General features: G+C 47.4%; 2 protein-coding genes across 8 annotated transcripts in view; one reads left to right on the top strand and one right to left on the bottom strand.

Annotated features, from left to right (window-relative positions):
* The window catches only part of MYO15B (myosin XVB), a 43679-nt gene extending 21055 nt beyond the window's left edge, over nt 1-22624 (top strand). Inside the window, exons 27-64 of the mRNA XM_049812987.1 lie at nt 1270-1505; nt 1590-1768; nt 2487-2559; nt 2997-3203; nt 3311-3390; nt 3593-3690; nt 3870-3957; nt 5391-5501; nt 5683-5777; nt 6379-6627; nt 7123-7219; nt 7567-7710; nt 8006-8195; nt 8328-8418; nt 8960-9182; nt 10725-10840; nt 11354-11413; nt 11655-11730; nt 12244-12362; nt 12601-12719; nt 13180-13321; nt 13457-13568; nt 13892-14052; nt 14327-14439; nt 14556-14619; nt 14863-14935; nt 15314-15390; nt 15775-15851; nt 16435-16565; nt 17191-17285; nt 17568-17645; nt 17962-18070; nt 18421-18569; nt 18985-19112; nt 20114-20247; nt 20735-20868; nt 21323-21463; nt 21730-22624. Coding sequence (XP_049668944.1) covers nt 1270-1505; nt 1590-1768; nt 2487-2559; nt 2997-3203; nt 3311-3390; nt 3593-3690; nt 3870-3957; nt 5391-5501; nt 5683-5777; nt 6379-6627; nt 7123-7219; nt 7567-7710; nt 8006-8195; nt 8328-8418; nt 8960-9182; nt 10725-10840; nt 11354-11413; nt 11655-11730; nt 12244-12362; nt 12601-12719; nt 13180-13321; nt 13457-13568; nt 13892-14052; nt 14327-14439; nt 14556-14619; nt 14863-14935; nt 15314-15390; nt 15775-15851; nt 16435-16565; nt 17191-17285; nt 17568-17645; nt 17962-18070; nt 18421-18569; nt 18985-19112; nt 20114-20247; nt 20735-20868; nt 21323-21463; nt 21730-21789 — 4629 coding nt within the window. The 3' untranslated portion in view covers nt 21790-22624. The remainder of the gene's footprint in view (nt 1-1269; nt 1506-1589; nt 1769-2486; nt 2560-2996; nt 3204-3310; nt 3391-3592; nt 3691-3869; nt 3958-5390; nt 5502-5682; nt 5778-6378; nt 6628-7122; nt 7220-7566; nt 7711-8005; nt 8196-8327; nt 8419-8959; nt 9183-10724; nt 10841-11353; nt 11414-11654; nt 11731-12243; nt 12363-12600; nt 12720-13179; nt 13322-13456; nt 13569-13891; nt 14053-14326; nt 14440-14555; nt 14620-14862; nt 14936-15313; nt 15391-15774; nt 15852-16434; nt 16566-17190; nt 17286-17567; nt 17646-17961; nt 18071-18420; nt 18570-18984; nt 19113-20113; nt 20248-20734; nt 20869-21322; nt 21464-21729) is intronic.
* A 1013-nt stretch (nt 22625-23637) lies between these two features.
* The window catches only part of RECQL5 (RecQ like helicase 5), a 39485-nt gene continuing 35172 nt past the window's right edge, over nt 23638-27950 (bottom strand). For 4 of the 7 annotated variants that reach the window (XM_049811738.1, XM_049811741.1, XM_049811743.1 and 1 more), the window contains exons 16-20: nt 26884-27557; nt 26588-26669; nt 25584-25835; nt 24984-25056; nt 23638-24859 (exon numbers count right to left, since the gene is read on the bottom strand). In XM_049811738.1, coding sequence (XP_049667695.1) covers nt 24759-24859; nt 24984-25056; nt 25584-25835; nt 26588-26669; nt 26884-27557 — 1182 coding nt within the window. In that variant the 3' untranslated portion in view covers nt 23638-24758. Of the gene's footprint in view, nt 24860-24983; nt 25057-25583; nt 25836-26587; nt 26670-26883; nt 27558-27950 lie in introns of those variants that run through there. The other 3 variants (XM_049811740.1, XM_049811739.1, XM_049811745.1) reach the window with 3 other exon arrangements.

The following is a 27950-nucleotide window of genomic DNA, read 5'->3' as shown; positions in this document are numbered from 1 at the left end:
ATTGTATCTCAGGCATACAGTTGTGCCAATACACAATAGGGGACAGTGAACTGTTGTATAAAGGCTGGAAAAAGGCAGGGACTTTGTGATCGAGAAAATTACACCTGGAGCGACACACTAATTCTGTAGTGTTTGCATAAGAGGATGGTGTTATTTCATCTCTGTGGATGTGAAACATAAATTTCTTCTTAAAAATGGTAATGTTGACTCTCTAAAATAGAATGAAACTTCAGATAATTTCTAAGTAAACCTGGTAATCCTTTTGAGAATTACATGTAATTAAAATAAGCCCATTAGGAAAGGTAATACCTAAAACCAGTCTCTTGTTTTGTCCTAATGATCCCAATTATAGAAGAGCATAAGCTTCAATAAATTCTTGTGAATAGGATTGTGTTTAAGCAGACTACTATTATTTTTCCTGAAGATCAAAGACAATTTTTCTCCATTGCTAATAACTAAAAAAAAAGCTATTTCTTTGGCAAAGGCTGTAATAACTAAACAACCACCATCTCCTGTTTTTCTCAGCGAATGTCTGACGTGCTTACTACCATTAACCATTCTAAGAAGCGCTGTTCTCTGAGACAAAAAATAGGCCATCTCTCATAAATGTTCTTTCCAAAGCTGTCCATGGCACATTTTAGAAAAAATTTCATCTAATGACATATTGAAGTGTAGAGGCTGAAAGAAATGATTCTGTACCTAAGAGGGAGAAATACAGATTACAAAAGCATCAAAGATGTTGATATGCATAGCCAAGAAGCTAAATCATTGCTTAAGGGAGTTTATTGAGATACCACTCACTGCTTGGTATAATATTAACTACACCAAAGTCTTTTTAACATTCAGTTTTCAGGTGTTAGTATTTCCTCATGTCTGGTGCTCTGAGCTTTTCACAAAGATCAGCTAAGCATCCATTTCCTTTACATATTTTTACAGCTAGGCAGCCTGTGGGCTCAGACACAGTAATAAGTAGCCTACGGTAACTTGCTTGTGTATCTGAGCAGAGGCATAACTAAGAAGAGAGTGAAGTCATCCTGACTTTTAGTCAGGGTCCAATCTCTATGAACATTGCTTCCCAAATTCCCCAGAACTTAGGTGGTGCACAAAACCTGAGAACAGATCCCTATCTTAGTGTTGGCTACTCTTCTTAGGCTCACAAACACCATGGTATCTACAACCCAGGTTGTCACCTTACAACACCATTTGGGACAGAGGGTTACAGCTACAGTGCTCTGTCTTTTTTTTTTTTTTCCCCCCGGATGCTTCTAGATTTTGCGGTTCATTGGTGACAAGAATCTCCATGGCTGGCAGGAGGTACTTCTGGGTAACTACATTGCTGGGAGAGGTTTGAATAATGTGGCTCTGCGCAATGAAATCTTCAGTCAGGTGGTTGCCCAGACATGGAAAAACCCAGACATGGAGCAGAGCCAGCGAGCTTGGGTCCTGATGGCGACTTTGCTGAGCTGCTTTGCCCCTTCACCAGCACTGGAGAAGCCGTTGCTGAAGTAAGGAGGAGAAAAGGCCTAGCTACACTATCCTTAAGGTTAAAGGAGATGAGCAGTGTGCTAAATGCAGTTGCCTTTTCCTAGATTTGTGTCAGATCATGGCATGGAGGGCTACAATGCTGTTTGCCAGCGCAAGATCTTGACAGCAGCACAGCACACTGAGATAGACTCTACGTTCTCTCGGGCCTACCCTCCCACTCAGCTGGAGTGGACTGCAAACCAGAGGAGAGGAAAGATGGTGCTGGATGTCCATACTTTTAATGGTAACTTGTGCTTCTGCCCTTCTGCTATATTCTAGTCCCTAAGGACTTTTCCAGTGCAGAAATAAGCATTCAGAAAATACTTCCCTCAGCTTAGTAAAGAGGGATCAGAACACTGATTTCTTCTGGCTGGTACAGCCATGGGGGATACAAGCATCTGAGTCTAAACCCAAACCTCCCAAAGTCTGGGCCTGATGAGACCTGCTACTCTGGCTGAGGGATGAGATTCTTCTGGTTTTGGGCCCATCTCAACAGAGGGCTGTTCTGGCTGTGCATATCTATGGGTCTGGTTTTCCTGTTATCCATTACTGCACAGCCCATGAAGCAGCAACTGCTGCCTTTGTTACAGGGACTTTCTGCCTGCCTTCCTTCTCAAATATTGGCTTATTGCTGCCTCTTGAGTGACCAGAAGCTCTGTGAATTGAATGCAGAACATCCCTACTTTGGCTCTTTGGTGAGCGGAGTGGTGGCCCAAGGGAAGCAGGACACTGCAAGGGTTTTCAGCTGTCAGGTTGGAAATGCCAACCTATGCCACCAAACAGTTATTTTGGATGTGAATGTGTTCATGTGGAGCCCTCCATGTGCTTTCAGTCCTCTGTGGCCCCCACTCAGGAGTGTGTAAGACTTTGCAGCTGGGCTCTGCCTGTGTCCTGCGGAGCTTAGGTGTTGCTTTGGGTCCTGCTGGGGAGGCTGTGTGTACTGACTTTCTTTTCTGTGCTAGAGGAGAAGTTCTCAGCTGAGGTGGAGTCTTGGATGACTGGGGAGCAGTATGCAGGCTGGCTCCTGAGTGCAAGGTACTGCCAGAGGATGGGAGAAGAGCTGGGGGTGGAAAGAGGCTGTGACTAGTTCTGAGGTTCAGACTGGACAAGGCTGCAGGCTAGAATTTATATGGTCAGATGCGGAATAGGACTCCTTACCCACACCAGCTTGTGCTCTCTTCTTCACCCTTCCGTCTGCATGAACTAAAGGCCTCTTTAGGAACAGAGGAATCACTGTCGTGATCTGTCAGAGCAGTTTCAGAGGAAAGATTTAAAAAAAAAATATGGACAAATCTTGAGTGATTCTAGTCTTTCCCTGACCCTGGGTGCTTAATAGTTCTTCACACACTAAATCTTAAGGACTTAAGCCATGATAGACAAGGCAAGAAGAAACTGAATGCAATGTTTTCCTTTCTCTCCCTTTCACCTGCCTACTTGAACACCTCTTCTCTCCTTCCTCTTCCTGTTACCAGGGGCTGTGATAAGAAGTCTCGAGGGTGGTCTATCTCCATGTTTACTGGCAACACATGGCAGGACCTGCTGGGCTGTGACTTTGTGCTGGACCTCATTGGAGAGATGGAGGAGGCCAGCAACCTCAGCAGATCTTCTCAGTCCTCAGCTGAGTACCCCATCACTCCTGAAAGGGACAGAAGCTTCCTCCAGAGCTCTGACCTGGATTTGTAAGTCACCTAATCTTCCTGCTCCACCACTTGTGGCCCTGTCACCCAGCAGTTTGTTTTTCTTTCAGCACTCTGTACTGTCCTCATCTCATTTTTCTGTTCAACAGGATCCCTCCTGCTCCAGGCATCCAGGCCCCTACCTTTCCACCACCGAATTTGCCTCCAGAATTCAACAATCTCCATCCAGGTAAGCTCTTGCCCAGAACTGTGGGTGGCACTGGGAAGGGCCAGATGGGCCCCAGCCAGGGAATCAGAGCAGAGGGGGAGACAGGTGATTCTTCTTGATGTAAAGCAAGGAAGGGCTCCACTCCAAAACATGACTGTCTAATAGGGACTGCAGGCAGGGGAATGTTCCTTACCTGCCTTGTCAGACTTCTCTCTGCTTTTAGATCCAAGCTTCAGAGATGACCTGAGGACCCCTGTAGGCTTGGATAACTATGTGGATGATCTCTTCAGCACTGTGCTGCATCAAGGCTCCAGAGTATCAGTAAGTCCCTTGATATTCCCTCCTACTTTCTCTCTGTAGCTCTCCTGTCCCTGTGACTCCCTCAAGCATGCCTCTGCCTATTCACTCTGCCTCTGCTCAGCTCAGATATGCCTTTGGATGGCTCTCCCTCCGTGAAGTCTCTCCCTCTGAGCTCAAATAACTGTTTTTTCTTGATGCAGGATATGGAGAACAGGGACATTCTGACTGGACGTATGAAAGGAGGTGGGAAGATTGGACCCACACAGAGAGGAATCTTTCCTTCTACGGGTCTGTAAGGGGATGGGGACAGCTGGGAATACCTGTGGGGCTACATAAGCTTCAGTGAGCATAAGTCAGGGAGTCCCTTAAATGCTAATTATTGCATGGGCTCAGCTGATTCATGATTCATTGGTTTTTAGCGTAGGTCATCAGAAGTTGCATTCCGTACTCCCAGGTTCTGGGAGAGAGATGCTTTGGGGAAGGTGCTAGGTAAGGGTATCACCTTTGTTCTGCTTTTAATTTCTCTCTCGAGTTGGTCTTGGGGTCAAGGCAACAGGTAGCTTGCTTCTGATCCAGGCTACCTCTTCCCTAGGCCCATACTTGTAAGTCCTGTATTCACCTCTATTCACCTTGTGCTTTCACAAAATAGTTGCCGCCTTTCTCAGGGGAGGGTTTTAATCTTTCTTATTGCTTCCTTAGAGAGTTTCCCATCATCTCTAGCTATTCCTTGGGTTAGTAAGTCTGAACCCTGCAGAGGTTCTGGTTTGTGTGGTTAGTGTCTTTACTTTTCCTCCTTTCTGTGGAGCTAAGACTCAAGTATTTTCAGTAGGGTGGAGTCAAACACCAATGTATTAATGGCACTGAGAAATCTACATGTGTAGGAACACACCCAGCTGTTTCAGAAAGGTGGGGAATGTCCTGTTCAGATCATTACTGAGACTGGGACTATTTTTGGCTATTGTAGAGGCATTGTAGGGGCACAACAAGCCCTAATACAGATCACAGGCCTGAGGCCAGTTTGTCACTCATGTGGCTACTTAGATCAGTGAGGAATATGAAGATCTCTCCATGGCATCCCTGGGCCATTCTCACTGGGGAGGACATCATGATTCAGTAGACTTGCGCTATGTACTGACTCACTCCTAGCTGAGACTGATCTCCATGTCCTTTGCTCTGCTGGCTTTGCTGTCAGTGGGATTTCTCTTTTGTGGCCTCATGTGGGACTTGACTGCTGAAAGCAGGGGAATTCCTTTCTCTCCACAGTTCCTTTACATGGTACACAACGCTACCCAGGCCAGGGCTCATTGTTCATTCACTCTGGCTACCTGCTGCAAAGAGACTGATATGGATGTGATAGTCCAAGAGATCTTTGCCCATCCCTCAAAAGAAACCCTTCTCTGTAATCATACCCAGGCAGGAGTTATTTATATGCTCAGTCATGAAGGATGGTGGTGTCCTAAGCCAGACTGCAGAAGCAGGGTCTGGGTACTGCTATTATAAAGTCTGGCAGGCCACACATTTCTCTTTGGTTTCCTTTTTCCACCTCAGTTTTGCCATGTCCTGCTGTGTGTGAAGAGATAAACCATTCACATATCCCTGTTGCTGGTGCATGTGGAGAGAACCGGGGCACCCAGCCTCTGTGATATGCTCTGCGGGATTGATCAGGGCTTCCTCATCTGCAATTCCCCAAAAGCACTGTGAATATGGTCTTTTGCCTCTAGGCTTCTCTGGAATGACTCAAGCATCAGCTTACCAGCCCATGTCTTCGATGATTGGGATGCCAGCAGCCATGCCTATGATGCCAGCGTCTGGTGGGATTGCACCTATGCCAAGTAATAACACAGTGTTTCAATAACTATACAGGGGAAGAGGATGGAAGGGTGGGTGTCGTAATGGAGCCTGTGCATTTGAGTGTCAGATGGGGTGCATAGTCAACAATCAGCTCTGGGCTGATGCTCAGACACTGAGGAATGATTGCCTGTGGGCTTTTGCAGACTTGTGTGTCTTTCACAGCCATGGCTATGACCCAGCCTGTGGTTCCAGCTGTAGATCCCAATCAGTTAGCAGCACAACAGCAAGCCTTTATCAACCAGCAAGCCATGCTCATGGTGAGTGGAAGGGACTGGCTGGGAGGGGCCCAGGAACTGGGGAAGAGCAATGCACTGGTGTATGTGCTGTGAAGAGGTTTGAAGAGGTTAACCATGCTCCCCTCCTGCCTTAAGCCTGCTCTGTAACACTCTGTGCTGATGTGCTGGGGGATAGCTATATAAAGTTGGAATTATTTAAGATTGCAAAACTGGGAACCTCCTTTTTGCCCCTTTGTGTACATGGGGACACTTGAGGCACTGTAGGTGAGTGAGTAACAGGAACAAGAGCAGGCCCTAAGAAGCCTCAGCTGTAATTACCATGTGTTTTTAAGCTGGGATTTGCTACAGATGCAGATCTGCAGTGTTCTGCTCTCAGTACAAAGCCTTGTGAGTGCATAGAGGTCCCAGGCTATCTCACTGGTATCTGAGTATTTAGGGTGTTATTAGGAGCTCTGCATACTTGGCTAGGTGGGATCAGATTCCCTGGATGTGCCTTGTCCATAACACTGGGAAATTTGCAGTGGACTGTGTAGATGTTCTGTGATTACCAGTGAAAGCCTGACTGATGACTGTCAGTTTTGTGTAGCCTAGAGCTCATGGACATTGCTATTCCTTCCTCCAGGCCCAGCAGGTGACACTTCAAGCCATGAGCATTTCCCAGCAGCAGCAACAGCAGCAGCAACAGCAGCAGTGGCAACAGCTTCTTGAGAACTCAAGGCCAACAGTCTCAAGTCAACCACAAGCCCCAGCTCCAGCTCCAGCCTCAGGCCCAGTCCCAGCCACTTCCCCAAAACCCAAGAAGCCTCCCAGCAGCCAGAATGCTGCACCACCACCAAAGGCTCCAGAACCGCCAGCTAAGGCAGATGAACCGGTATGAGAAACAAAGTGGTGGTGAATTTGTTTTGAATTTCATGATTTGCATTTTCTCTGCTTCCCTTCCAGTGTGGCAGTTGTTTGGTAGACAGGAGAGCAGAGAGCTATCCTTACCTATGACACTGAGAACTTTCAAACTCTGCTTGCTGAGTCTCTAAGACACAAGATCAAACCTTGGTGGCATTAGCTCTGTGGATGTTTGGCCTCAGTGTTGACCAATTAATTCCCAGCTGATCTGAATTATTCCATAGGAAAATTCATCACTCTGAGTTCTGTATCTTCCAGCAAGCTGTCTTGGGCCTTTAACATACTCCCCCTTCTCTGGACTTGGTTGATGATTCCTTGAGTCAGAGACTGATCTCTAGGGACAATCCCAGATGGGGAGAAATTCTAGATCAGAACTTGGCGAGGGAAGATCTCCTCTGAACTTAAGAGCAGTATGGAGGTATCTGCTGGCTAGGACTAACTAACCATGCCGTGAACTGCTTTGCAGGCTCATGACTATATGGAAGACCAGTTCTCCAACAGTGACGATGATGACTATCCTCCGGAAACCTTCCAGCAGAAGAGAGAATATTTTCAGAAGATAGGTGAGCATCTACCACTTTGGGAATTTCACTCATTATAACACCTTATTCTGCAGCCTCTCTGGCATAAAAAGGTGTTGTCTTCCTGTCTGGAACACAGCTAATCCCTGCAGGAGCTGCTGGTGCTTTGTGTAGCAGGAGTTTTGGGTGCCTGCTCAGTGCCCTGCAATTTAGATTGTGAGGTGTTGTGTTGCCAGTTTTCTAGAAATCTTTGTGCTTGTGACTGCCACACCCTCCTTTGCCTCTAGAAAGCATAGGCTTCTGCTGACTGATGCAAGGGTGGGAACTATGCCATTAGTGCTAGGTTTTGGCTGTGGGTTTAACCAGCTCAGGCCCCCCTTTCTATACAGGAGAGCAGCAGATCCGAGTGAAGAAAGTGAAGCCTCCTTCCAAAACTTGGACCCCTCCAGCAAATCCCCAGCCGAAGCAGGAAGAAAAGGAAGAGGAGCAGGAGAAGAAGGAAGAAGAGCAGCCTAGCCCTAAAACAGAGGCAGGTAAGACGGTGTGCAGTGGAGACCCAGGCAGGCTGACAAGCAGGAACTTTCCAGGAGCATCCAGCCAGGATATAGCCAGAGAAGGAAAGGATCTGGCTCTTCTGGGAATCTGCATCTTGGCAGGAGAGGAGAGAGAGAGAAAGGCCTGAGCTTTGGGAATTGGGATCCCAAAGCAAGGCAGTGGAGGGTCATGACCAGTCAGCCTAGGGGTGAAAGAGAGGGAGCTTCAAATGAGATAAAGGGATTTCTTCTGCGTCTTTGCTGGTCTGTTCATTACAGCTGTCATCCCCAATAGCTCCTGCTTCACCTTTGCCACCTCCTGAGCCAAAGCCAAAAAAGCAGACACCAAAAGTTAAGAAGGAGCCACCTGTAGTGAAGCCTTCAGGCCCCGAGTCGCGGCCTGCACCTAGCCGGGAGATCCGCAACATCATCAAAATGTACCAGAGCAGGCCAGCCCCTGAGCCCCAGCCTATCGAGCCTGTCAGGTGAGAGAGTGGGATCCACCCACGTGGGCAGGAAGGAGATGAGTGGGACTATATCCCACCACTGCCACATGGCTCCATTGTGGCCACAACCCCTCTGCAGCCCCTGTGACTGTGTTCCCCATTTTCTTGCAGAAGAGTGTCCAAGCCATTTATAAAGAAGAACGACCCCAAAAATGAGGCTCTGGCCAAGCTCGGAATGATGAACCTCCCATCTTCCAAATCAGTGAGTTCTTCACTCTCTGTTCACCTTAAGAGCTCAGCAGAGTATATCCAATCTCCAACAGGTTGGGAGCTACCTGGTAGTGCAGTAGCAGCCAGGTGATTTCTTGTTGGGTTACTAGATAGCTGTGCGCTCATACCATGGCACTGCCCATCCTAGACTGGGTTCCAATCTGTGAAGTCACTTGAGGTCCTGAAGAAAAGGCTCTGGAGCAGCAATTCCTATCATGGTATGTTAAAGGATGATCTGGAAGCAAGGAACTAATGTTCCCCACATTTGGCACCTAGGTCTTGCCCGTTAATGTCTTTTTTGCCCTTCCCAACTGGAGGCTTCAATCTCAAATACTTGGTTCTTTGCACCTGGATTTGGTTGATCTTCATCTGTTTGCAGACCATGTGTTGATTTAAAAGTCCTGGTATCCCTGTTCATACAGAACTTGCTTCCAGAGTTGGACTGCTGCCCTAGGGATGATTTATAACAGCAGTGTCAGGACAGAGCACAGTAATGCAGAGAATGATGGTCAAATGGTTTTGCTGTCTTGCAGCCATCCCCCCTGCCACAAGAGAAGAGACCACCTCCACGTCCCAAGCCCAAGCCAGGCTCAGCTTCCAGTTCTATCAAGGAGAAGCAGTTGCCTCTCCTGTCAATCTTCAGCCAGGAGAGTACCCCACCAGGTTCCCAGACCCCTCCTGCTCCCCCTCCTCCCCCACCACTGTCTTCGTCTCTCCTGCCTGGGACCCAAGACTGGCAGGAATCCACAGGGAAGAGTGAGTATTGACTTAACCCAAGTGGGATTTGGTAGTGGGAGGCAGGGAGGGTATGGGGTCAGAATCAGCTGAGTGGCCTGGGAGAGTCACAGCACATGTTCTGTCATCAGCCAGCCAGCCAAAGACTGAGTGGACTGTGTGAAATAAGAGACACTGTCATAGTTTCAGTCAGTCTGACCCAGTAATCAGCATGGCAGTTCCCAGCTCTAACTCTTCCCTTTCTTCCCAGTGCAGTGCAGTATGTCAGGCACAAATGATGAAGGAGGGGCTGGGTTTCTCTGAAAAATGCAGCTAAAACCAGAAAGGACCTTTGGGCTACAGCTTTATCAAGGTCCAGTCCACAATACATTTTATTGCCTACCTGAAGCATAATGACTTTATCAAAGCTGCAATTCAACTGATGGACTTTAGACCAAGGAGGAATGGGAAGCCAGGTATTTTACCTTCTAGAGCCTCTGGAAGGTCCTTAGAGACAGACTGAGGAATGAGGGAATGTTTCTTAGAGGGAGAAGGAGAGCTTGGGAGACCTTTGACACTGGCCACATAAACAGTGTCTGGATGCTGCCCACCTAAAAAATGGCATAGCTAATGCTTCTCAGCAGTAGTTTGGAAGTGTTATTCAGTCTTAGGTTTTGCCTCTGAATTTCAGTGGGAGCCTGGAGCCATAATTAATTTTATACTTTGCTGCTATTTTGGATACATGTACCAATGTATTTCAAGCTGTTTAAAACTCTCATCGGCATCACATTTTATAACATGCAAGCAACAGTCTGCCAAACACGTTACTGAAGGACTCCATCCTGCAGGAGCTTCCCTGGTATAAAAGAATTTGCCTGTTTCACTCCCCCTCTCTTTTAAACAAAGTTTCTTTAGGAAATACTGTGAAAGTATATTGAAGTAACTGTATTAGCCTGAAAAATCCCTACATGCTTTTGAATAGGGATATAGAACTGTGCTTACCTATGGGATCTACTACATTTCTTGTCCATGAACTCTGAAATTTTGAAAGTTGGGAGTGATTAATGAAGACATTCCTACCTCATAAAGCAATGCCTTTGAATGGTTGCCTTCAAACTGAGCCTGTCTTTAATAGATCTTCTGCAGAGAGAAATCCAGGGCAAGTGCTGGGTGCCTTGTACCAGAACCTTGCAGTCTTCAAGCTCAGAGGAGAATTTTTATGCCCATCTGCAACCTTTAGCACCCTTTTTATAATGACTTAAAGTGAAACTTGTGTCTTCACAGGTTGGTATTTTGCCTGGGACGCTGCGTGCTCCCTATCTCTGGAGTGTTTCTATTATAAGCACTGAACTTTGTGGCTAATACAGCAAGTATAAATGCTATCAGAAATGTTGGTACTCACATGATGACTGTTTTATGCATGCATTCACATTAGCTGATCCCTGACCTTGAAGAAGGTTCCTGACAATAATCTTCCATCAGGCATATAGCACTGTCCCCTTTTTCTTGGTAGGTCTTTGGCAAGTGGGAAGGTGATCCTGTAGTCAGCAAAGCCCATCTTCACTGCTCTTTTTCCTCACACAGACTCTGCTGTAACAGTAGCAGAAGATGATGGTATCAAGACCCAGCTGTACAAGCTCACTACCAGTGTCAGCTTCTCCTATGTCAACCCTGCCTGGAAAATCTTTCTGCGCAAAGAGGTACAGTTCATTAGCTGAGGGCTTTCTGTGGGAGGAGGGACATTTGTTTTTTTGTTGTAGGCACCCAGTGTGATATAAGAGCACAAAGATAGTTCTGGGAGGAGATAGGGGATCATCTCATAGGGGATCTGGGTCCTACATTGCCTTACTGACTCTTGTGTCTCAGTTTCCCCACCTGTCCTTTCCTTCCTCTGTAAAGCACTAAGAGATCTACAAATAAAGTAAATTTGTTGTTACCTGGTGCTTTTCTGTTAAAATAGTACAAATGTGTTTAAAATAAAATATTCAAGAGTGCACTGAACTGACCAGGGTTCATCCCATGGGCTCACCACTTTACTTTTGGTCCTTCACTCCTGGTCCTTCTGTTCACATTTGTGGTGTCTCTTCCCTGCCTGTCCTTGGAGATGAACTCACTCCTCTCTGGCAGCAGGGCATATGGATTACAAAACATCCCTGGTTAGCTATTTCTGCAACATCTGTAATTTCACTATTGTTTTTATCCTCCTCTTGCAGGTGTTTTACCCCAAAGAAAATTTCAGTCACCCTTATTGTCTGAACTTGCTGTGTGAACAGGTATGTACTGGTGTATGACTCAAGGCCTGTTGTCTCTTTGGGGACAAAACACTCCATAATTACATTGCATAAGTTGCCTTCACTTCTGCATCCCTAGCAGTGTTAGTCTCTTCTCCAGATCCATCCAGTCAAGCCCCTGTTCACTCCTCTCTGAAACTCACTCTGTTTAACGGCCTCAGATTTCCAACACATTCAGATGTGGCTTCTTCAATGGAAGTCTCTCTGTTTCCTTCCTCTGCAGATCATGCGTGACACTTTCTCTGAATCCTGCTTTCGGATCTCCAAGGAGGAGAAGCGCAAGATGAAAGACCTGCTGAGTAATTAACAGCCCCATCATCCCTTCCTCCCTGTGCCCAAGCCAGCTTTTGGTTTGAAATGAGAAACCTTCCTCCAAGCCCTTTCAGGCAGGACTTAGGGCAGAGGAGAAATGTTTGTCACTGCAGCAAGAAAGCACATTTGTGTGTCCTGTGTAGTGCAGTGTGGGAATGTTTGTTTATTCCAGATGGCCAGAAAACAGCCCTGAAATTTCTCTGAGCCAGAAACACTTAGTTCTGATATGTTTATTGTGGGGAGAGGAAACTGAGACCTAAGGATGGGATTTTGAGTTGTCTTAAAATTCAACTGTCCTCTTTGACAGGAGCTTCATGGAGAGGGGCAGAGAAACTAGTAGTAGACTGGTGTGTGCAAGTAATGTGGTATCCTTTTGCCTCTGCTTGTCATTTGCTGCATTGTAATCACTGAGGGGGACTAGTGGGAATGAGTCCCGGGACAGAGGGAGACTTGAACATCTTTGTCTTACTGAGAAAGTATCTGCTTTGTAACCCTGCTAGTGGAGTTCCGGGTTGGCAATGACATCCAGTCCATTCAGGAGGATGGGATAAAGAAGAGGATTGTACTGGCTGCTCGGGATAACTGGGCTAACTATTTCTCTCGCCTTTTCCCGGTTCATGTGAGTTTTAACCTTCTCGCCAGACCCTGGGCTTGCTTTAACTGTGTGGCTCTAGCTTATCCAGGATCTCTTTCTGTCTCCCTGCCTGGCCACACATCACTCATTCTTCTGTACCTTGCTGACCTCTGTCAGCCCAGGGCCTCCTTCATGGTACATGTGGTAGCATCTTCTTCCCCTGCTCCATCCTGTCCAGGTGAGATGGAGCCTTTCATACTCTCTGGCTGCACTTTCCTTACAGGATGAAAATGGAAGTGATGTCCAGATCCTGGGTGTTTCTCACCGGGGCATGCGGCTGCTGAAGGTGGTGAAAGCAGCTGGCTATAATCCTGAGCACCTGAAGATTCTTTGCAGCTACAGGTGAGCAAAAGGGCACTGTTTGCTGCAGGGTGATAATTTGTCACTTGCAGGATGTTTTCAGAGTGTTAGGAGGCAAACTGAATGGTTGAGCTGAAAATTCCCTGGTTGTGCTGTGCTCTCTAGGATTGTCCTAGTCCAGTTGTGACTCACTGACCCTCCTTCTAATGAGTGTGGTCTTTCCCTTTCCTTCCCACCTTTTGCTTTGCTTAGAATAAGTGAGTGCTAGGTGTGAGTCAGCTCCATGAATATCATCACAAGGGAGGTCCTCAAAGTGGTAAGGTGAAAGCCATGAGCAGCCTATGGTGCTATTAGTGTTGTAATACAGTGCTGGTGAAAGGCCACCCTCTGGAGCATGCTGAGGCCTGTCTCCATTCTCAGTCCTTGGAATGGGGTCCCATCCCCATGATCTGCATCCCTAGCTCTGGCAGAAAGAATCCAACTATGCTGGCTGTATTCTCAGCTTTGCAGATGTTCTGTCAGTGGAACTGAAGGGCAGCAGTGCCCTGGAGTTCTCTCTGAAGACAGAGCAGCTCCTCCTGCACTCTCCGAAGGCTCCGTGCATCAAGGCTATGGTGGAACTCTTCATCGAGGAGCTGAGGCAGGTGAGGGAGCACTGTAGTGCAGTAGGGAATGAAGGTGGTTTCCCACATGGACCTGAGCGGGTCCATAGGACGACATGGTCTGAGTCCTTCAGATCCTGGGGACAAGATTTGACCTTCCCATTGCTTTTTCCCCAGGATACCAACTACGTTGTTGCTCTGCGCAGCTACATTGCAGATGACAAGAGCCTTCTTAGCTTCAAGAAGGGTGACCTCATTGAGTTACTGCCCATGCAAGGCGTGGAGCCAGGTGAGGGAGTTTGTCAAGATTGGGAGGAAAGGTGGGGAATGGATTCAAGGGCCTGCTGGACCCATGGTGCCCCAAAGTTCTACATGCTGCTGTTGAGTAAACCAGAGGAAAGCAGACTCTTAAAGGGCTGGCAGAGTCAGCCTTCAGCTCTGCCATTCTCTAACAACAACCCGCCTAGTTCCAGCTGCCATAGTTACAGGGGATGTTATCTTAGGATGCAGGAAAGCCTGGTCAGTCTGATGCTGTCCTTTCCCAGTAGAATGCTTCACTGCTCATTTCTCTTGGTAGCTGCCATGGTTCCTGACTCTACCCTGTTTCTGCAGGCTGGCAGTTTGGCTCCACTGGTGGCCGCTGCGGTATTTTCCCCACCAGCCTGGTGCAATTGGCTGCAGCCCCTGATTACCTCAGTACCAGCATGGACAGATGTGGAGGGCTGCGGAAGAGCATGAAAGCTTCCCCAGAGAGCAGGAACACCAGCAGGGAGGTGAGTTGTCCTTGGAGAACTTCTAGGGGATATAGTCGGGTTCTGTGGAAGCTGCTAGGGTGGGTCCGTGGGCCCTGTAGTGTCTAACCTCCCAGGCTAGCGGGAAGAAGATGACTGCTTAATCCTTGCAGATGGAGACACTCAAATACTATCATAGTGGGCAAGGGAGGCATCACACACAGATGAGGCCTTCCCAGGTCTGGCAGGTGAGAAGAATACACACTGTGGTTCCTCAGCTGACTTTTTAGGGTGGGTTTGCTGCCTGTCTCTGCAGAGTTCTGTTCCCAGCCTGGCATCAGAACGCAACAGCATCATGTTAGTCCCTGCTGGTGATCATTATACTATGATGGACTTTGCCACAGCCTACTTCCGAGAGGCTCAGTCCATGTGAGTAGGCTGTGGTCCTTCCTGAACAGGCGTACACAGGATCTGTGTAGCCTGACCTACACCAAGCTGTTTCTGGGGATGTTGCTTGGATTGCATGTTCCCTCTCCTCTGTCTAGGCAGGGACTGAAGGGGATGTCTGCTGAAAAGAAGAGTGCAGCTGACCTGGTCCAGCACACCAAGGTAAGCCCAGTCTCTCCCCATGGCTACAGCCAGAATCCCAGCTCCAACCTTGCCTCTAGCTTTGTCCCCACATGGAACAAAATGCAGAGGGCAAATCCTTGGCTGCAGCCTCTGGAGAATTGTAGGTGCCCCCTATTCTTCTAGCTGCCTGCAAGATACTGGGAGCTTGTGTCTTTGTGAAGACTGCAGCACAGCTCTGTGTGATCTGCCTCCCCAGTTTACCCTTGTATTCTGGCCCTGCAGGTCCCAGTCCAGCAGTCTTTGCTCCTGTACTCTGACAGTGAGCTGAATGAGCTTGCTACAAAGAACTTCAAGAGTAAGTACCTCCCTAGAACACAATACTGCAGAGGCTGGAGCAGGGGTGAGAGGGACAGCCTTAGTGGCCACACATAAGCATCACAGGGCCCAGAGCAGGAAATGAAAACTGTGAGAGGAGGGCTCTTCCTAAGGCATTTCTGCAGTTAATAACCACCTGTGTCCATGCTGAAAGCCTCCAGCAAAATGCACTTTGCCTTGAGTGCAAAGTGTCCAAGAACACACACTGCCTGGGCTGATGCCCCACTGATTGACTACACATGCAAGGCTTGTAATAGCTCATGGAGCAGAAAAGCTTTCAGGACATTTTCTAGTCTACTGCCTGCCCCATGGCAGGAACACCTCTGCTTAGACCTAAATGCTAGCCCTTGCTTTACAGCTCTGATGCGGTTCATGGGAGATCAATCAAAACTTAAGGACCAGAATGAGGTTGAATGCATCTATGAAATCCTTCAGGTTTGTGAACTTCCCCTGGGCAAGGTGCTGAAGCACCAATGGGAATGAAGGGCCAAGACCTTGCTGGGAGGGGAGAGAGCAGGGAAAGCCATAATGCAACCTCCTGCATGAGAAAGGGAGCTGAAGCAGAAAGGCTGATTAAAATCATGGGGGGGAGGGGTTGCATGTAAATGCTTTCCCTGGATATCACTGTCTGGATGAGAGCATAACCTGCCTCTCCTTCTTTGGGCCTAGATAGCACTAAAGACCAGAGCCTGCAAAGCCCAAGCTTTAAGCAAATTGGCAGAGCTCTGGAGCTGGGAGAGGAAGGGCACAGAGATGACCAGGGGCTTCTCTGATTCTCTTGTCCCCTCTCTGATGCTGTCTTCTCCTCTCTGAATGCAGCTGTGCAAGGAGAAGGAGAGTTTGCATGATGAGGTCTACTGCCAGGTCATCAAACAGGTCACTCACAACCCTAACCAGTGAGTACCAGCACTGTCAGCTCCTGTGTGTGCACAGCTGGAGGGGAACCATCTACCTCACTGCATGGACACTAGGGCCAGGAGAGAGGCTGCCCCCTAATGATGTGCTGTCCCCAGCTGCCCAGATGCTGGGGCTTTTGCTGAGCACTCTGGAAATTTAGCTAGTCACTGGGTTTGGCATTTTCACTTCATTGGATGTTTGTCCTTGTATCTCTGGCTGCTGATATATCTGGGCACTGATAAACATACCTGGCAGCTCCTGGTAGTGGTGCTGCTCAGAGCCCTGATTTCCTCATCACAGCCCTGGAGAATTCATACAACAGTTAGAGAGTGGCTTGACCCCACACTGCACTGCAATATGTCAGCAGTGGCATCAGAGTGGCCTTGACTGCACCCTTGCTTTGTTTGCTGTTAGAATAACTGAATCAATTCCTTCCTCAGCATAAGAAATGTCTGACCAAGGGCCACCATCTCATTTTCTGCCACCTGACCTAGGTGTTCAGAAGGGCAGAGGCTCATTTTGAGCTGCTTCAAGCAGGTATTGTCTTGTTCCAAGGTGCCCACAGATCCTTCTGTTCCGCAGGGAGAGTGTGCTGCGTGGTTGGTTGCTCCTAAGCCTGCTAACTGGGTATTTCCTCCCTTCTAACATCCTGATGCCCTATGCCACCAAGTTTCTGCAGCTAGCCAGCAGTGATCCATCTAGCACCTACCATGGTATGACTGTTTCTGTGTCCTGTACAATAAAAGTCTGCCCCCTTGTTACTAAGGCCCAGTGGTCAAGGAAAGAAGACAGGATCCAGGTGGGGACACGGTCCAATGGGAAAATCTCCCTTATCCTGTTAGGCAGGAGAAATGAATGGGGTACTGAGGCAGCTGAGCCTGCGGGCATAAGTCTGCATTTTATCTCTAGTCTTTCTGTTTGCAGAGGTCATTTCCCATTGCATCTTCACCCAGGCAAGGTGGAATTGTGTCTCTGAGGCTTAGCTTAGCACGGTGGCTTAAGCCCAGTTTGAAAGCTAGACCCTGGGGGAAAGGCAGGCAGTAGTCTTCCAGAGTCATCAGCTGTGAGGTATTTGGGTTGGAATCCTGCCAGAGAAGAGGGTTCTAGTTCTTCCATCCTGTCATTCCTCTGTATTACTACTGCCCTGGATGCTGTCTGGGGCTGACCCCTCATGATTTGGATGTGTCCTGCAAAGTGGGAGATGACGTCAAGTCTCTTTGCTCTTCTAGCAGCAGCCCTGGGTTAAATTCAACACAGCCAGGATGACCCAACACCATAGGAGACAATGCTTAGTCCTCTGTTTGGCTCCACATATGAAGCTTTTTCTTCTTCCTGCAGATATAGCCAAGATCTGTCAGAGCAACCTGCGGAAAAATTTCATGTACGGGGGCCGCCGCCGCCTTCCTTTCCCTGTGGAGATAGAGGCATTGCTGGTATTGAGGGGCAGAGAAGTGGGGATGCTGGGAAGAGGGGGAGGGCAGAGGCTTGCCAGGAGGTGCCATGTGCACTGTTACAGGGGCGGTTAGTGTTCCAAGAGAGGAAATGAAGCATGTGTCTGTAAGGGGATTGGGAAATGCAATGCCATGGAGTGGGCAGGGAAGAGGCAGGTACTATGGGCAAGCAGTGGAAGGCAGAGATGAGGAGGAAGAGAGAGAAACAATTGCTGAGCTGATGGGATCCAGCATGTCTTGCTGCCTAAAGACTGTCCTTTGCAGAAGGGGCATGGTGCCCGCCGGCTAGTGATACTGATGCCTGGAGGTGTGGAATACCTCACCAGAATAAAGACATTCACTGTGAGTTTTCTGTTTTGAATTTCTTCATTGAACTGGACTCTGACCTACACCAGGGAATTCCCTTATCTGTCAAAACCTTGGGCTTGGCCTGTGCTTCCCATAGTGCTGTGAGAGTTTCACACTTACTTCCTAGGAATCCCTGTAGCAGCATATCTCTGCAGGGCCTGCACAACACTGGGATGCCTCACCCAGGTTGCTTTGAGCAATGGCCAGAGCCATACTGCTGCCCTCCAACAGGCCCAGTATGTCTAATTGCTCTGGGGCTGCTTTGGGCTTGCCTGGCCACAGTATTTATTTGCTTCTTTCCTTGCTTCAGGTGGCCAAGGAGCTCTTGCAGGAGATCTGTGAGCAGATGGGGGCAGGCGAACAGGAAGAGATACAGGAATTTGTTCTTTTTGCCATCAGGAGTGACAGCAATAATCTCGGCAAGTAGAGACTAGCATCTAGCTTCCTTCTTTCCCTCCAACAGGGAGGACCATGGCTACTGTTTCAAACAGTTCCCCCATGCTTGCTGGTTCCGGGGAGGTTCCTCTTCTGCAGTTTCCCTCTGTACTAGGGTTAAGGGTTGTGGCTTATCAGGGGCTGTGTTGCTTGTTCCTGAGAGAGGTGTGTGTGTGTGGGGGGGTGTCCATGTCCCTTTGGAATGGCTGATGCTCGGAGTGGTAAGGGCAGGGTGGAATAGAGGTGTGCAGGAAGGGTCCTGTCCCAGGTCATAGAGCTCAGCTCACTGTCTCAGTACCGAGTGTGATGACCCTCTGTCTGCATAAACATGTAGATAAAATGGCGAGGCCGTTAAGATCGGAGGAGTATCTTCATGATTACCTGCTGGAGGACAAGTTGGTCACTGTGACTTTACGCAGGCTCATCTGGAGGACACCTCTGCACTTTGAGAACAAAATTTATACTGATGTCCATTATGGACAGGTAAGCAACAAGACCAATGTGCGCACCAGGAACCTCCCTAGCAAGGGCTCCCTAGCAGGGGCAGAGTTAGTGTACAGGCCAATGGGAATGTCCCAAGGGGGCTGAAGAAGTGGGAGGGCTTTGGCTGATCGGCTTTGTGTGCTGTTTCTGGGAATGGCTAATAACTGAAGCTATCGATGCAAGGAAGGCAGTGTGCCTGTAGCCCTAGCCTATGAGCTGTACTCAACCAGACATGGTTTGTGCAGTTCTGCATCCTCTTCCTGAGCCCAGAAAGCCCTTGGTTTTGTGTTACCAGCCTGAGCTGGATGTGTTATCAGCAAGGCAGGATGTAGGTCTCTGCAGCCTGGCACTGCCCAGACATGCCTGAAGTTTCTGGCAGGTTTAACAAAGGGCTCTTTCCTGTGCTGTCTCTCAGATCCTGTGGGATTACCTGAATGGGAGGATACTGTTGAGCCATACTAAAGAAATGGAGATGCAGGTGGGCATTTTGGCAGTGCTCCAGCACTGGGCCAAAGCAGAGCAGCAGAACTCTGCTCTCTCCAGGTACGTCTGTCTCAGGGTGCGTCTCTATCTCTAATGGCTGTTGGCACCACAGGAGTTAGGAGTAGGTGCCTGAAAGTACTTGCTGGATAATTAAGGAATGGACAGTTCTGGAGAACATAAGCTCCTAATTAATGTCACTTAGTGACTGACCCCTGCCCATAATCAAGAAAGTTGACCTTCTGTTCACCCTCTTAATGCTGACAGTCTCTGATCCACATTTCCTTTTGTGAATCCTGAGCTGAGGTTCATGAGGGTGCCATGGGCATTTCTTTTGACTGCCATGTTTTTGCAATACCAAGAAGGAAGTGCATGAGCTTATCATCGGAACGAATGCTCCTTTGTTCTTTCTCATAAGTGCCAGAGTTTTCAACCCTGGGCACCCAAAATCTGTAGTGAGATGCCTAATGGGAATGAAAATGTCCCTGGGTACTGGAAAGCTTCTGTCCTGCAGCCCTGAGCTGTTATTTTCACACTCCTTCCTTCCTGTACTCTTATGCACTTTGACTTGGAGTTGAGGTAATGTCTGCATCAGATCCCCTTACAGCACCAGCAGCAGGGGGTAATACCATAATCCTGCTGGGCATTGGAGCTCCGGTCTGTGTAGCGCTTTGGATGAACAGGAGCAAGACAGGGTTAGAATAAGGTGGTGTTCAGCTGAGACTGTCTGTGAAAGAAACACCCTGTGGCTTTACTTCCATGCTACAGTCCTTGCTTGAAGAGCTCCTCTTGTCTCCAGAAAGGAGAGATTTCTCTGAGTGCACTACTCAGTGGTGCACAGCTGCCTTCTCTGTGGAAAATGGTGGTCTCACTGTCTCTGATGTTTCCTTCCACATTACCTAATTCAGATACGACCTGTTATGCTCTTACCCTCTCCTTCCACCCTTGCCCCAGCCATGCAATTGAAAATTGTTGCCACATCCCCTCCTTCCTCTTAATCCCCCTGGTTGATCTTTTGATTTTAGCTGGGCAGGGGGTGAATTAGTATCTGCTTGTTGGCACAGGGAAGAGCTGAAGGAGTACACACCACAGACCCTGCAGTCCTCCATCAGACCCCAGGCTCTGCAGAACCATGTTGGCATGCTGCTGAGAACCAGACAGCCCCTCCAGCCAGTGGATGCAAAAATCCAGTTCATAGGTGAGGAGACATCCAGATCTGCTTGAGTCGTCTGTCCTGAGCATGATGGAAGCTGCTCTGAAGGCACTTTTGAGACAGTTCATGAGGTTGGCAAGGATCCTTAGAGCCTGGAATGGGCCATGACATAGAACTCCCTGACAGCCGCCTCCTGCAGACTGGCACTTGTTCCCAAGTGTGGTGATCATGGTAGATGTTCTACCTCTTTTGTAGAAGTCTACAGTAGATATTCAGAGCTCTGTACAAGTTGTGTTTTAATTGATACTCTGGCTGCACAGCTGTTTTCTGGTTGGAAAAGAATGGGACATCCATTCAGGCTGCTGAGAATTGAGTATCAGCTGCCTGGGAGGGAGGGAGGGAGAAGTTGTCAATCTTACTTTTCAATGTAGAAAAGCTTGGGAATGCTTGCAGCTTTTGACCACCTTAGGTTGGTGCAGTAGATTGCTAGCTAGAAGCCGCTGCCTGAAAGCCACCTTTTGCTTTCTTACAGAGCATGTGATGAAACTGCCTTTCTTTGGCTACAACACCTACTTTGTAGAGAGAGTCAGTGATGACACAATCCCTGTGCCCTGTTTCTTTGGTGTGAATAAAGAGGAGATCATAGTGGTGGATGGCACCACCCAGGTATGCCAGCCAATTCCTCCCTAGAGACCAGAGCCCTGATGTCTGTCAGATGTTAACTCTGACTTTTAGAAGAACTTGCACAGGAAGAGACTGTATTTACCTGCATCACAGCAACTCTAACAACAGCCCGAGCCCAAAGCAAGTGACAAGAGTGGTAGAACAGTTAGTACTGCCATGTGCTCTTTTGTAAGTGCAGTGACCATGCTAATAAGCACAGTCCACAGTAAAACTAGGTGTAGGTCACATTCCTGTTTGTCCCAATCTTGAGAGAGTTCTAGGGACATGCTGTCAGCAGGAGCCTGCCCTGTATTCTGTACACAAGTATTCTGACTGCCCCAGTCCTTGTCTCAGCTTTCAATAAGCTCTTGAGGTGAGTCCTCCTCGGTGAGAATTGGATGGTTTTATTTGTAAAGACTGCACCAGAGAGTGTTTTGTGGCTTTTCTCCTTACACAGGAGGTCTCCTGCGTCATTCCATTGAAAGAGCTGCAGAAGATGCGAACCCTGCAGCCTGCCTCTGATGGTGGGCTTCCCGGCATAGAAATGAACTATGGTTCAGCTGCCAACCCCAAGACTATGTGGATTGAACTGTCACAGGTGAGATCAGCCTGGACCTACAGCTTCCTCCTGGCAGTTCAGAAATTGACCTCCACTGCCCAGCTGAGCCTCTGCTAAGAGTCAGTACTACTGCTCTCTTCTGTCCCAGAGGTGGATGGGGGCACTGCATTTCCCAGGCCACAAAGTGCAGCTTTGTCCCAGCAAGTACCTGATATTTAATTATGGAAAGTGATTTATGGGAATATTTAATTATGAGAAGCAGCCATTTCTGGGGCAGAGAATGATACTGATTTGTGTTTTGACAGGCTAAAGAAATGTATCACACGATTGTTGTCATCCTGGATAAAACAGAGTTGCACCACTAGAGCCTAAGAGGAGGAGAATGACCAACCAAAGCAGCACTGTTTTCTTTTCTTCAAGCTTGTTCAGTGCTTCCTGCCCTGTCTTCTGGAGAAGACTTTTCCAAAAGATATCCATGACCTCAGACAGCTACTTTCTAAGACTGCTGCCACAGTGTTTGTTGATGGACTGGACAATAATCTCATCCCTTGTGACCTGCCATTCAGTCCCCACATACTCTTCCTTGAAGTGATGTATGCAGTGGCTAGACAAAGCACAAGACACCCTTTCCACACCAATGCTTTTTCAGAGCCTGTTCCAATACAGAGCAGCTGAACAGATGCAAGCAATTGCCTTCAAGCTTTGTAGTGTGGGACTCTAATTAATTAACATGAGAAAAGACTGATGCTTGCTAGAGATTTGTGTATCACAATGCACAGCTAAGGCTATGAAATGACTGCACTGACTGCTGGTGTTTTCCATAGGCCAGCTTTTTCTCTGTATTGATATGCAAGAGGCCCTATAGCAGGATTTGTGAAGCAGGAGCTTGTAGAAAGCATCTCAAGTGCAAAGCAGATCAGTGTTAATATATAATTAACACATATGCTGGGGCACAGATTGAGCTGCAATGGTAAGAAAGTTTATTGTTAATTAATTTCTTACTGACATAATTATATGCATGTTTCCCTCTACTATAAAGAAGTCAGTCATGTCCATGCAGCTGTCATATTTAAATGATAGCTCCATACCTGTGAAGAAAGTGTATTCAAATGGAATTTGTATTACAGCAGAGTGTCCTGGATTGTACAAAAATGCTTAACTTATTTTTATTGCTACAGCTATCCTACTGAACTGAAAAGTATCTGCACTTTGGGAGATTGCAATAAAATAATCACATAGAGATGTTTTGAAACTATGACATAACAGATAGATACTGGTTTACATCTAACATGGGAAGATTGACCTGCAGGTAACTGGCAAAGCCTGAGGAAAAGGTTGTCACTGTTGGCTAGGAAGGGGATAGAGCTGAGGGTGGTCAATGCAAGCCATAACACACAGCTAGCTTCTTGCTACTGAGCTGATGCTAGCAGTAACTACAGCATCTTCCCTGTCAGGAACTTCCCTTTGACTGCTGCTTGCTGTGGCCTGTGAGGTCTTAGCTGAAGCACGTTCCACCCTTCCCCTTCAGCAGTGCTACTGCAAGGCTTAGGTAAAGCACCACAACAATGTGAAAGAAAGGAAGATAAAAAATATCTAAAAATTAACTTATCCTTATTCCCCTTCTCTTTTAGCTTTTGCTGCCTTACATGGAAGCACAACTCATCTGGTTAGAAATGCCCCACACTCTGATAAAGCACTCTGTCACACAAATCTGCTTACAGATTTACAAGATAAACAAAGCATTTCTGAGAAGTTCACCCAGGCAGCAGCTGAACTCTATAAGCACTGAACACTGGAGAGATAGTAACCACACTTAAGTGGCTGATGAAACAGGATTTTTAATGGGAAGGTAAAATAGAAGCCAGCAGGCAACAGCTGAAAAATACTTGTTGTGTAAAAAGCTTCTTGTAAAGCCCTTTGTCCTCCAGTGAGCAGAGCAAGCTGAAGATGAAAGTGACTTTTGAGTTAAACATTTCCAGGTTCTCCTGGTTCTAGCTGGAGAAGTCCTGCAGCTATAAAGGGTTGGAGGTGTCTGCTGGCACATGTTTCCCAGCCATCCCATCCTGGGCTTGCATTTATTAGCTGTCTGTTCAGATAAGAAAGGAGCTTTTGTGTCTATGTTCATAGTGTTGGAGTTTTAAAAGTATCTTAGACCAGTCTGTATGATTGAGTGATAAGAAAAAGCTTCCAGGAAGAGTCCACAGCAGCTATAACATTGTTTTATTGTCAGTTCCACACATACATTTCAGTACATTTAAAAAAAATACACTTGTTGAGTACAGTGATCCAAAAGCCTGCTGTTTGATGGCCTCTCAGGCTGCAGATTCCTCTAGCAGCGCTAGTGCCGGAGGCCACCAGCCTCTGTAGGCATGGAACAAAGGCAGAACCCAACAAAAACCCAACAAAAAGGACTTGTGCCAGGGAATCAGGTTATTTCAAGCCCACTGGATACCCTAAGGTTCAGGTCCTTATATAAATATAGCAGCAGAGGCACCACAGTGTCAATTTGAGGGCCACAGCAGTACCTTAACCAGTTGTAACAGCAACATTGCCCTCTGTATTGCAGACTGTGGGTGAGGCACAGGGAGCAAATATGGCTTTAGGGGTTACAAGCAAATGCTGGAAAAGTGTTGGCAACCTTGATGCCACTATTGGAGAGGTTAATACTGAAAGAGCATCATTGCTTAAGTTAAAGGGCAGACAGAACTAGACAAAGTAAAAAAAAAAAGTTTAGATTAAAAGAATCCAAGTTTCTCCACCTTCAGAAAGTCAGCATTGCTTGCATGGTAAAAACAAAACACTCCCCTCTCGTCCTTCAAGGGAAAACATTCCATCCAGGAACGTAACAATCAAGTTCATCATTGGCAGCCCTGAGCAAAGCATGTGAACTTGTAGCATAAGGCTTCTACTGGTAACACTGAAATAAGAACTAAGAGATGGGGGAGAAAGGGGAGGAGCTATCTAGGAAGCGAGATGCAATCCCAAAGCAGAGTCCCCACTGGAAAGTCTGAGCCCTTCCCAGACTGCTGCAGGGAGTAGAGGTTGCAGAACATCTGAGGCAGCAGCCCCTAAACTACACAGCAGATGCAGACTTCATACCTCTTGGCAAGAGGTATTAGAGGGCTTCAGTGCCCTAGTTACTGGAGAAACTCTCCCTAAGTTCCCAGAACCTGGTTTCCTGGAAGTGCATGTCACTAAGGTCAGAAGTGAGCAAAAATGCAGTGGAAAAAGAAAGCTCACTTCTGTGGTTTCATGAAACCCTCCATGGCTGAGTTCTTCAGGACACCCTGGTCCCACTGCTGGAGGAAGGAAGACAGCCAACATGATGCAAGGATCATCTCTCTGAGCTCTGCAGCTCCTGCCAGTCTGTCTCACTCTCACACCTGACCCTTGTTTTGAAAAACTCCTTGATGAGTCTCTGTGCTTCCTCCTTCACTGCAAGAGAGGAAGTACCATCTTTGAGATGATACTTAAGACATTTACCCCCTCTAAAGACATCAATCCATTTAGCATCAAAAGAACCCAAGATTCTTAGTGCTCTCCCCAGCTATCAACTCACCAGTCTTGCGCGCAGGGTTCTGCTCTTCAGTCAGTAAGTGAGACAGGTGCCTAGCAAAGCCCTTAAACAGATCCTGCAGAATTGGGGAAGATAAAACACAGGAAGCAGACATTGGTTACATCACCGGACTGTTCCACATTCATCTTGCCCTTAGCACAGGCTGGCTGTAGCACAGACTATTCACAGATTTAGACTACGGGAGTGTTGCAAACCTGCAAATGCACCCGACCCTGCAGTGCTGGAGAAGCACATGCACACACATCCTGCCTTGCAGAACACATCAAGTAAACTACATCAGAATTGAACCTAATCTGTTGCCACTCCACAGGTGGGAGTTCTTAAAAACATGCCAGAGTTTAGTGTGAAAATATGAACAATCACAAACAAGCGTGGAACCAACATGATACCACTCTAAATCACACACAAACCCTTTCTTGGGAGAGCCGAGTTGTTGCACCTAGAGTCACTAAAACAGCACATACCAAGATGTGACCTGGAAGTGAAATGTGGCAACCAGATCATCTTCCCCTTCTTAAAGCCCCAGCTCACTAGGGAGGTGCAGTCTCCTTCTGCTAAAGAGGGTCTTGAGTTGTACCCTACCTTGGAAGCAAATTTGCCACCCTTGTAGAATGGCGTCAAATATTTGACAACGATGTCTGCTGTCTCTTTGAGGGACACGCCTTTGGTCACTGGCTGTACAGTCTTGCTGGTTCCTTCTTTATCACACTGTGATAAGTTTGGATCAAAAGTCACCTTCTTCTTTGTTGGACCAACACTTTTGTTTTCTGGCAGGGACAGAATAGAAGATTTTGCCACTGTCCGTAGCCGCTTTATTGTGGGACTTTCCATATCCTAGAGATGGGACAGAAGAAAACCAAAACCACCAATTCCTGTGGCAGCATTATACTTCCAAGCAGCCGCTTCCTTCTGAGAACACGAATCTTTGCAGCAGGAATCTATGTAACCCATTATGTTGCACAGACATAATACACTGTTTGCCACACAAAGGGGCTTTAAGAAGAACCCTTTAACACTCAGGAAGAATCAACCACTTCAGGAGTGCCACACTCCTGTTCAGTTTGAAAGAGCAAGGAGAAGATTGCACTGTTCAGTAGAGACAGCTACCAGGCAATCTCGGATGCCAAATGCAGAACCAGAGACTGAATGGCAAGGAAGGCTGTTGAGCATGGTTCACTTCTGAGTGGTCCTGTGTGTCATTGGCCTGTGGTTGTTCCCTCAACTCAAGAAAGCAGCTTGCTAATTATAGCTAGTTACAGATCTAGAGGGGGTGGAGAGACTCATTCCAGGCAAGTCATCAGCAAGGGTACAGTCACATGGGTTGCAGAGAAGAGGAAACAGCAGAGTGGCGAGGAAGCTTTCCACTGCAGTCTGAGTTGCTGGCACTGGCCTAGTGGGCGGCAGGGGAACACCAGGAGTGCAACGCAACTATGATTCTCCTCTCTGCTGCAACTGCAGCTGGGCCCTCCCCAGATAAATAACACTATCAGGTGGAGTTCAGACCAGGAGCATCACTCCCAGGGAGAAACTTGGCACAAGATGAACAGCAAAAATATAAAGGAAATCAGCATCCACTAAAGTCTTACCTCCTCTGATCCTGGTCGCTTCCCACTCTCACCTTCCCCAACAACCATTAGCTCAGTTTCTGTGACATTTTCAGCAACGCTACTGGGAAGAGTGGAGAGAAGGCCAATTTTAATCATTCCACAGTGAAGATATTACTGAATTCACTGTCAGTGGACATAAGACTCTCCGTGGTAAAGCAAGAGTCTCCCTCACCAGCCTAGAGATCTAATACAGATTCCCAGTTTCCAGGACAAAGCTGGTGGAGCTCTGCAGCTCATTAATAGGACAACACAGGGAGCAGAGGTAGAGATTTTACCTGGACGTTACATCAATTTCTTCCTGAAGGAGTTCAGATTCAGCAGCCTGCTGGGTCTTAAAATCCTCCTCTCTCTCAGTCAGTGTTATTTCTGCCTCTTCCAGTTCTTCATTCTCTGCCTGGGACTGTCCAGTCACATCTTCTCCAGAGACACCTTTGTTTTCCTGAGGTATTGGCTTCTCTTGACACATGCTTTGAGAAGAAACCTGAGGTAGTGTGCTTGCAGAACAGCCATCTTCTTTTGCTGAGCTGCAACTTTTGGCTTTAGACCCACCTTTGGGGAGGGAGAAGAATTTGGAAATATCCTGTGATTCTTTTTTAGCTGCTTCTGCGAGTTTTTGCTGCTTCTTGCTAGGTTTGGACTTCTTAGTAGGGCTCTCCCAAAGGGCAGCTTTTGTGTCTGGACTGGGTTGCTCTCCCTTCTTTTCAGGAAGAAGTACTTCTACCCCAGCACTCTCACACATTGCTTTGGTTCCTATTTCTTTCTTCTGGAGAACAGTGTTTCTGGTGTCCAGTTCCAGACTGCAGCTGCTGTTGTCTTGCCCATTTGGACAATCTACTTCTTTTTTGACAGACTTTACATCACTCTCCTCCTGGATCTTCAGCAGTTCTGAAGCTGTGTGAAACAAGCTGGATTTCTTTGGAAATCCTGCTCCCACACGCTTGGGTTTGAACTAGGGAGAAAGGGAGAAGAAGGAATTTTGGGTATGTAAGCATTAAGGAAGCCCTAAGAGCATGTGCAGAACCCTGAAAGGAGCTAAATTTCTGTATATGATGCACCAGTGTGTACAGCCGTAAGCTGCAGAAGGCTCTAAAATTGACTTATCATCATATATATCAACTGAGACATCAGGGAAATGGATTAGGTTAAAGTCATAGGCCTGCAGTAAGGAAACAGACGGCATCCTTGGTTAGAGCAAGATGAAGAAAGCTTACTTAATGTATGGCCTGCACATAGATTATATTCACTAATAGGAACCAGTCTCACTAGTGAGACTAGTTGATCTCACTCCAAAACCAAAGGACAAACAGGGAAAACAATTACAATAGAAATATACAGCTATGGC

The sequence above is a fragment of the Accipiter gentilis genome, chromosome 10, assembly GCF_929443795.1.
Source record: "Accipiter gentilis chromosome 10, bAccGen1.1, whole genome shotgun sequence".
NCBI classification, from domain to species: Eukaryota; Metazoa; Chordata; class Aves; order Accipitriformes; family Accipitridae; genus Astur; species Astur gentilis.
The sequence above is the reverse complement of the archived record's forward strand: the minus strand, read 5'-3'. Positions and strand labels throughout refer to the sequence as shown.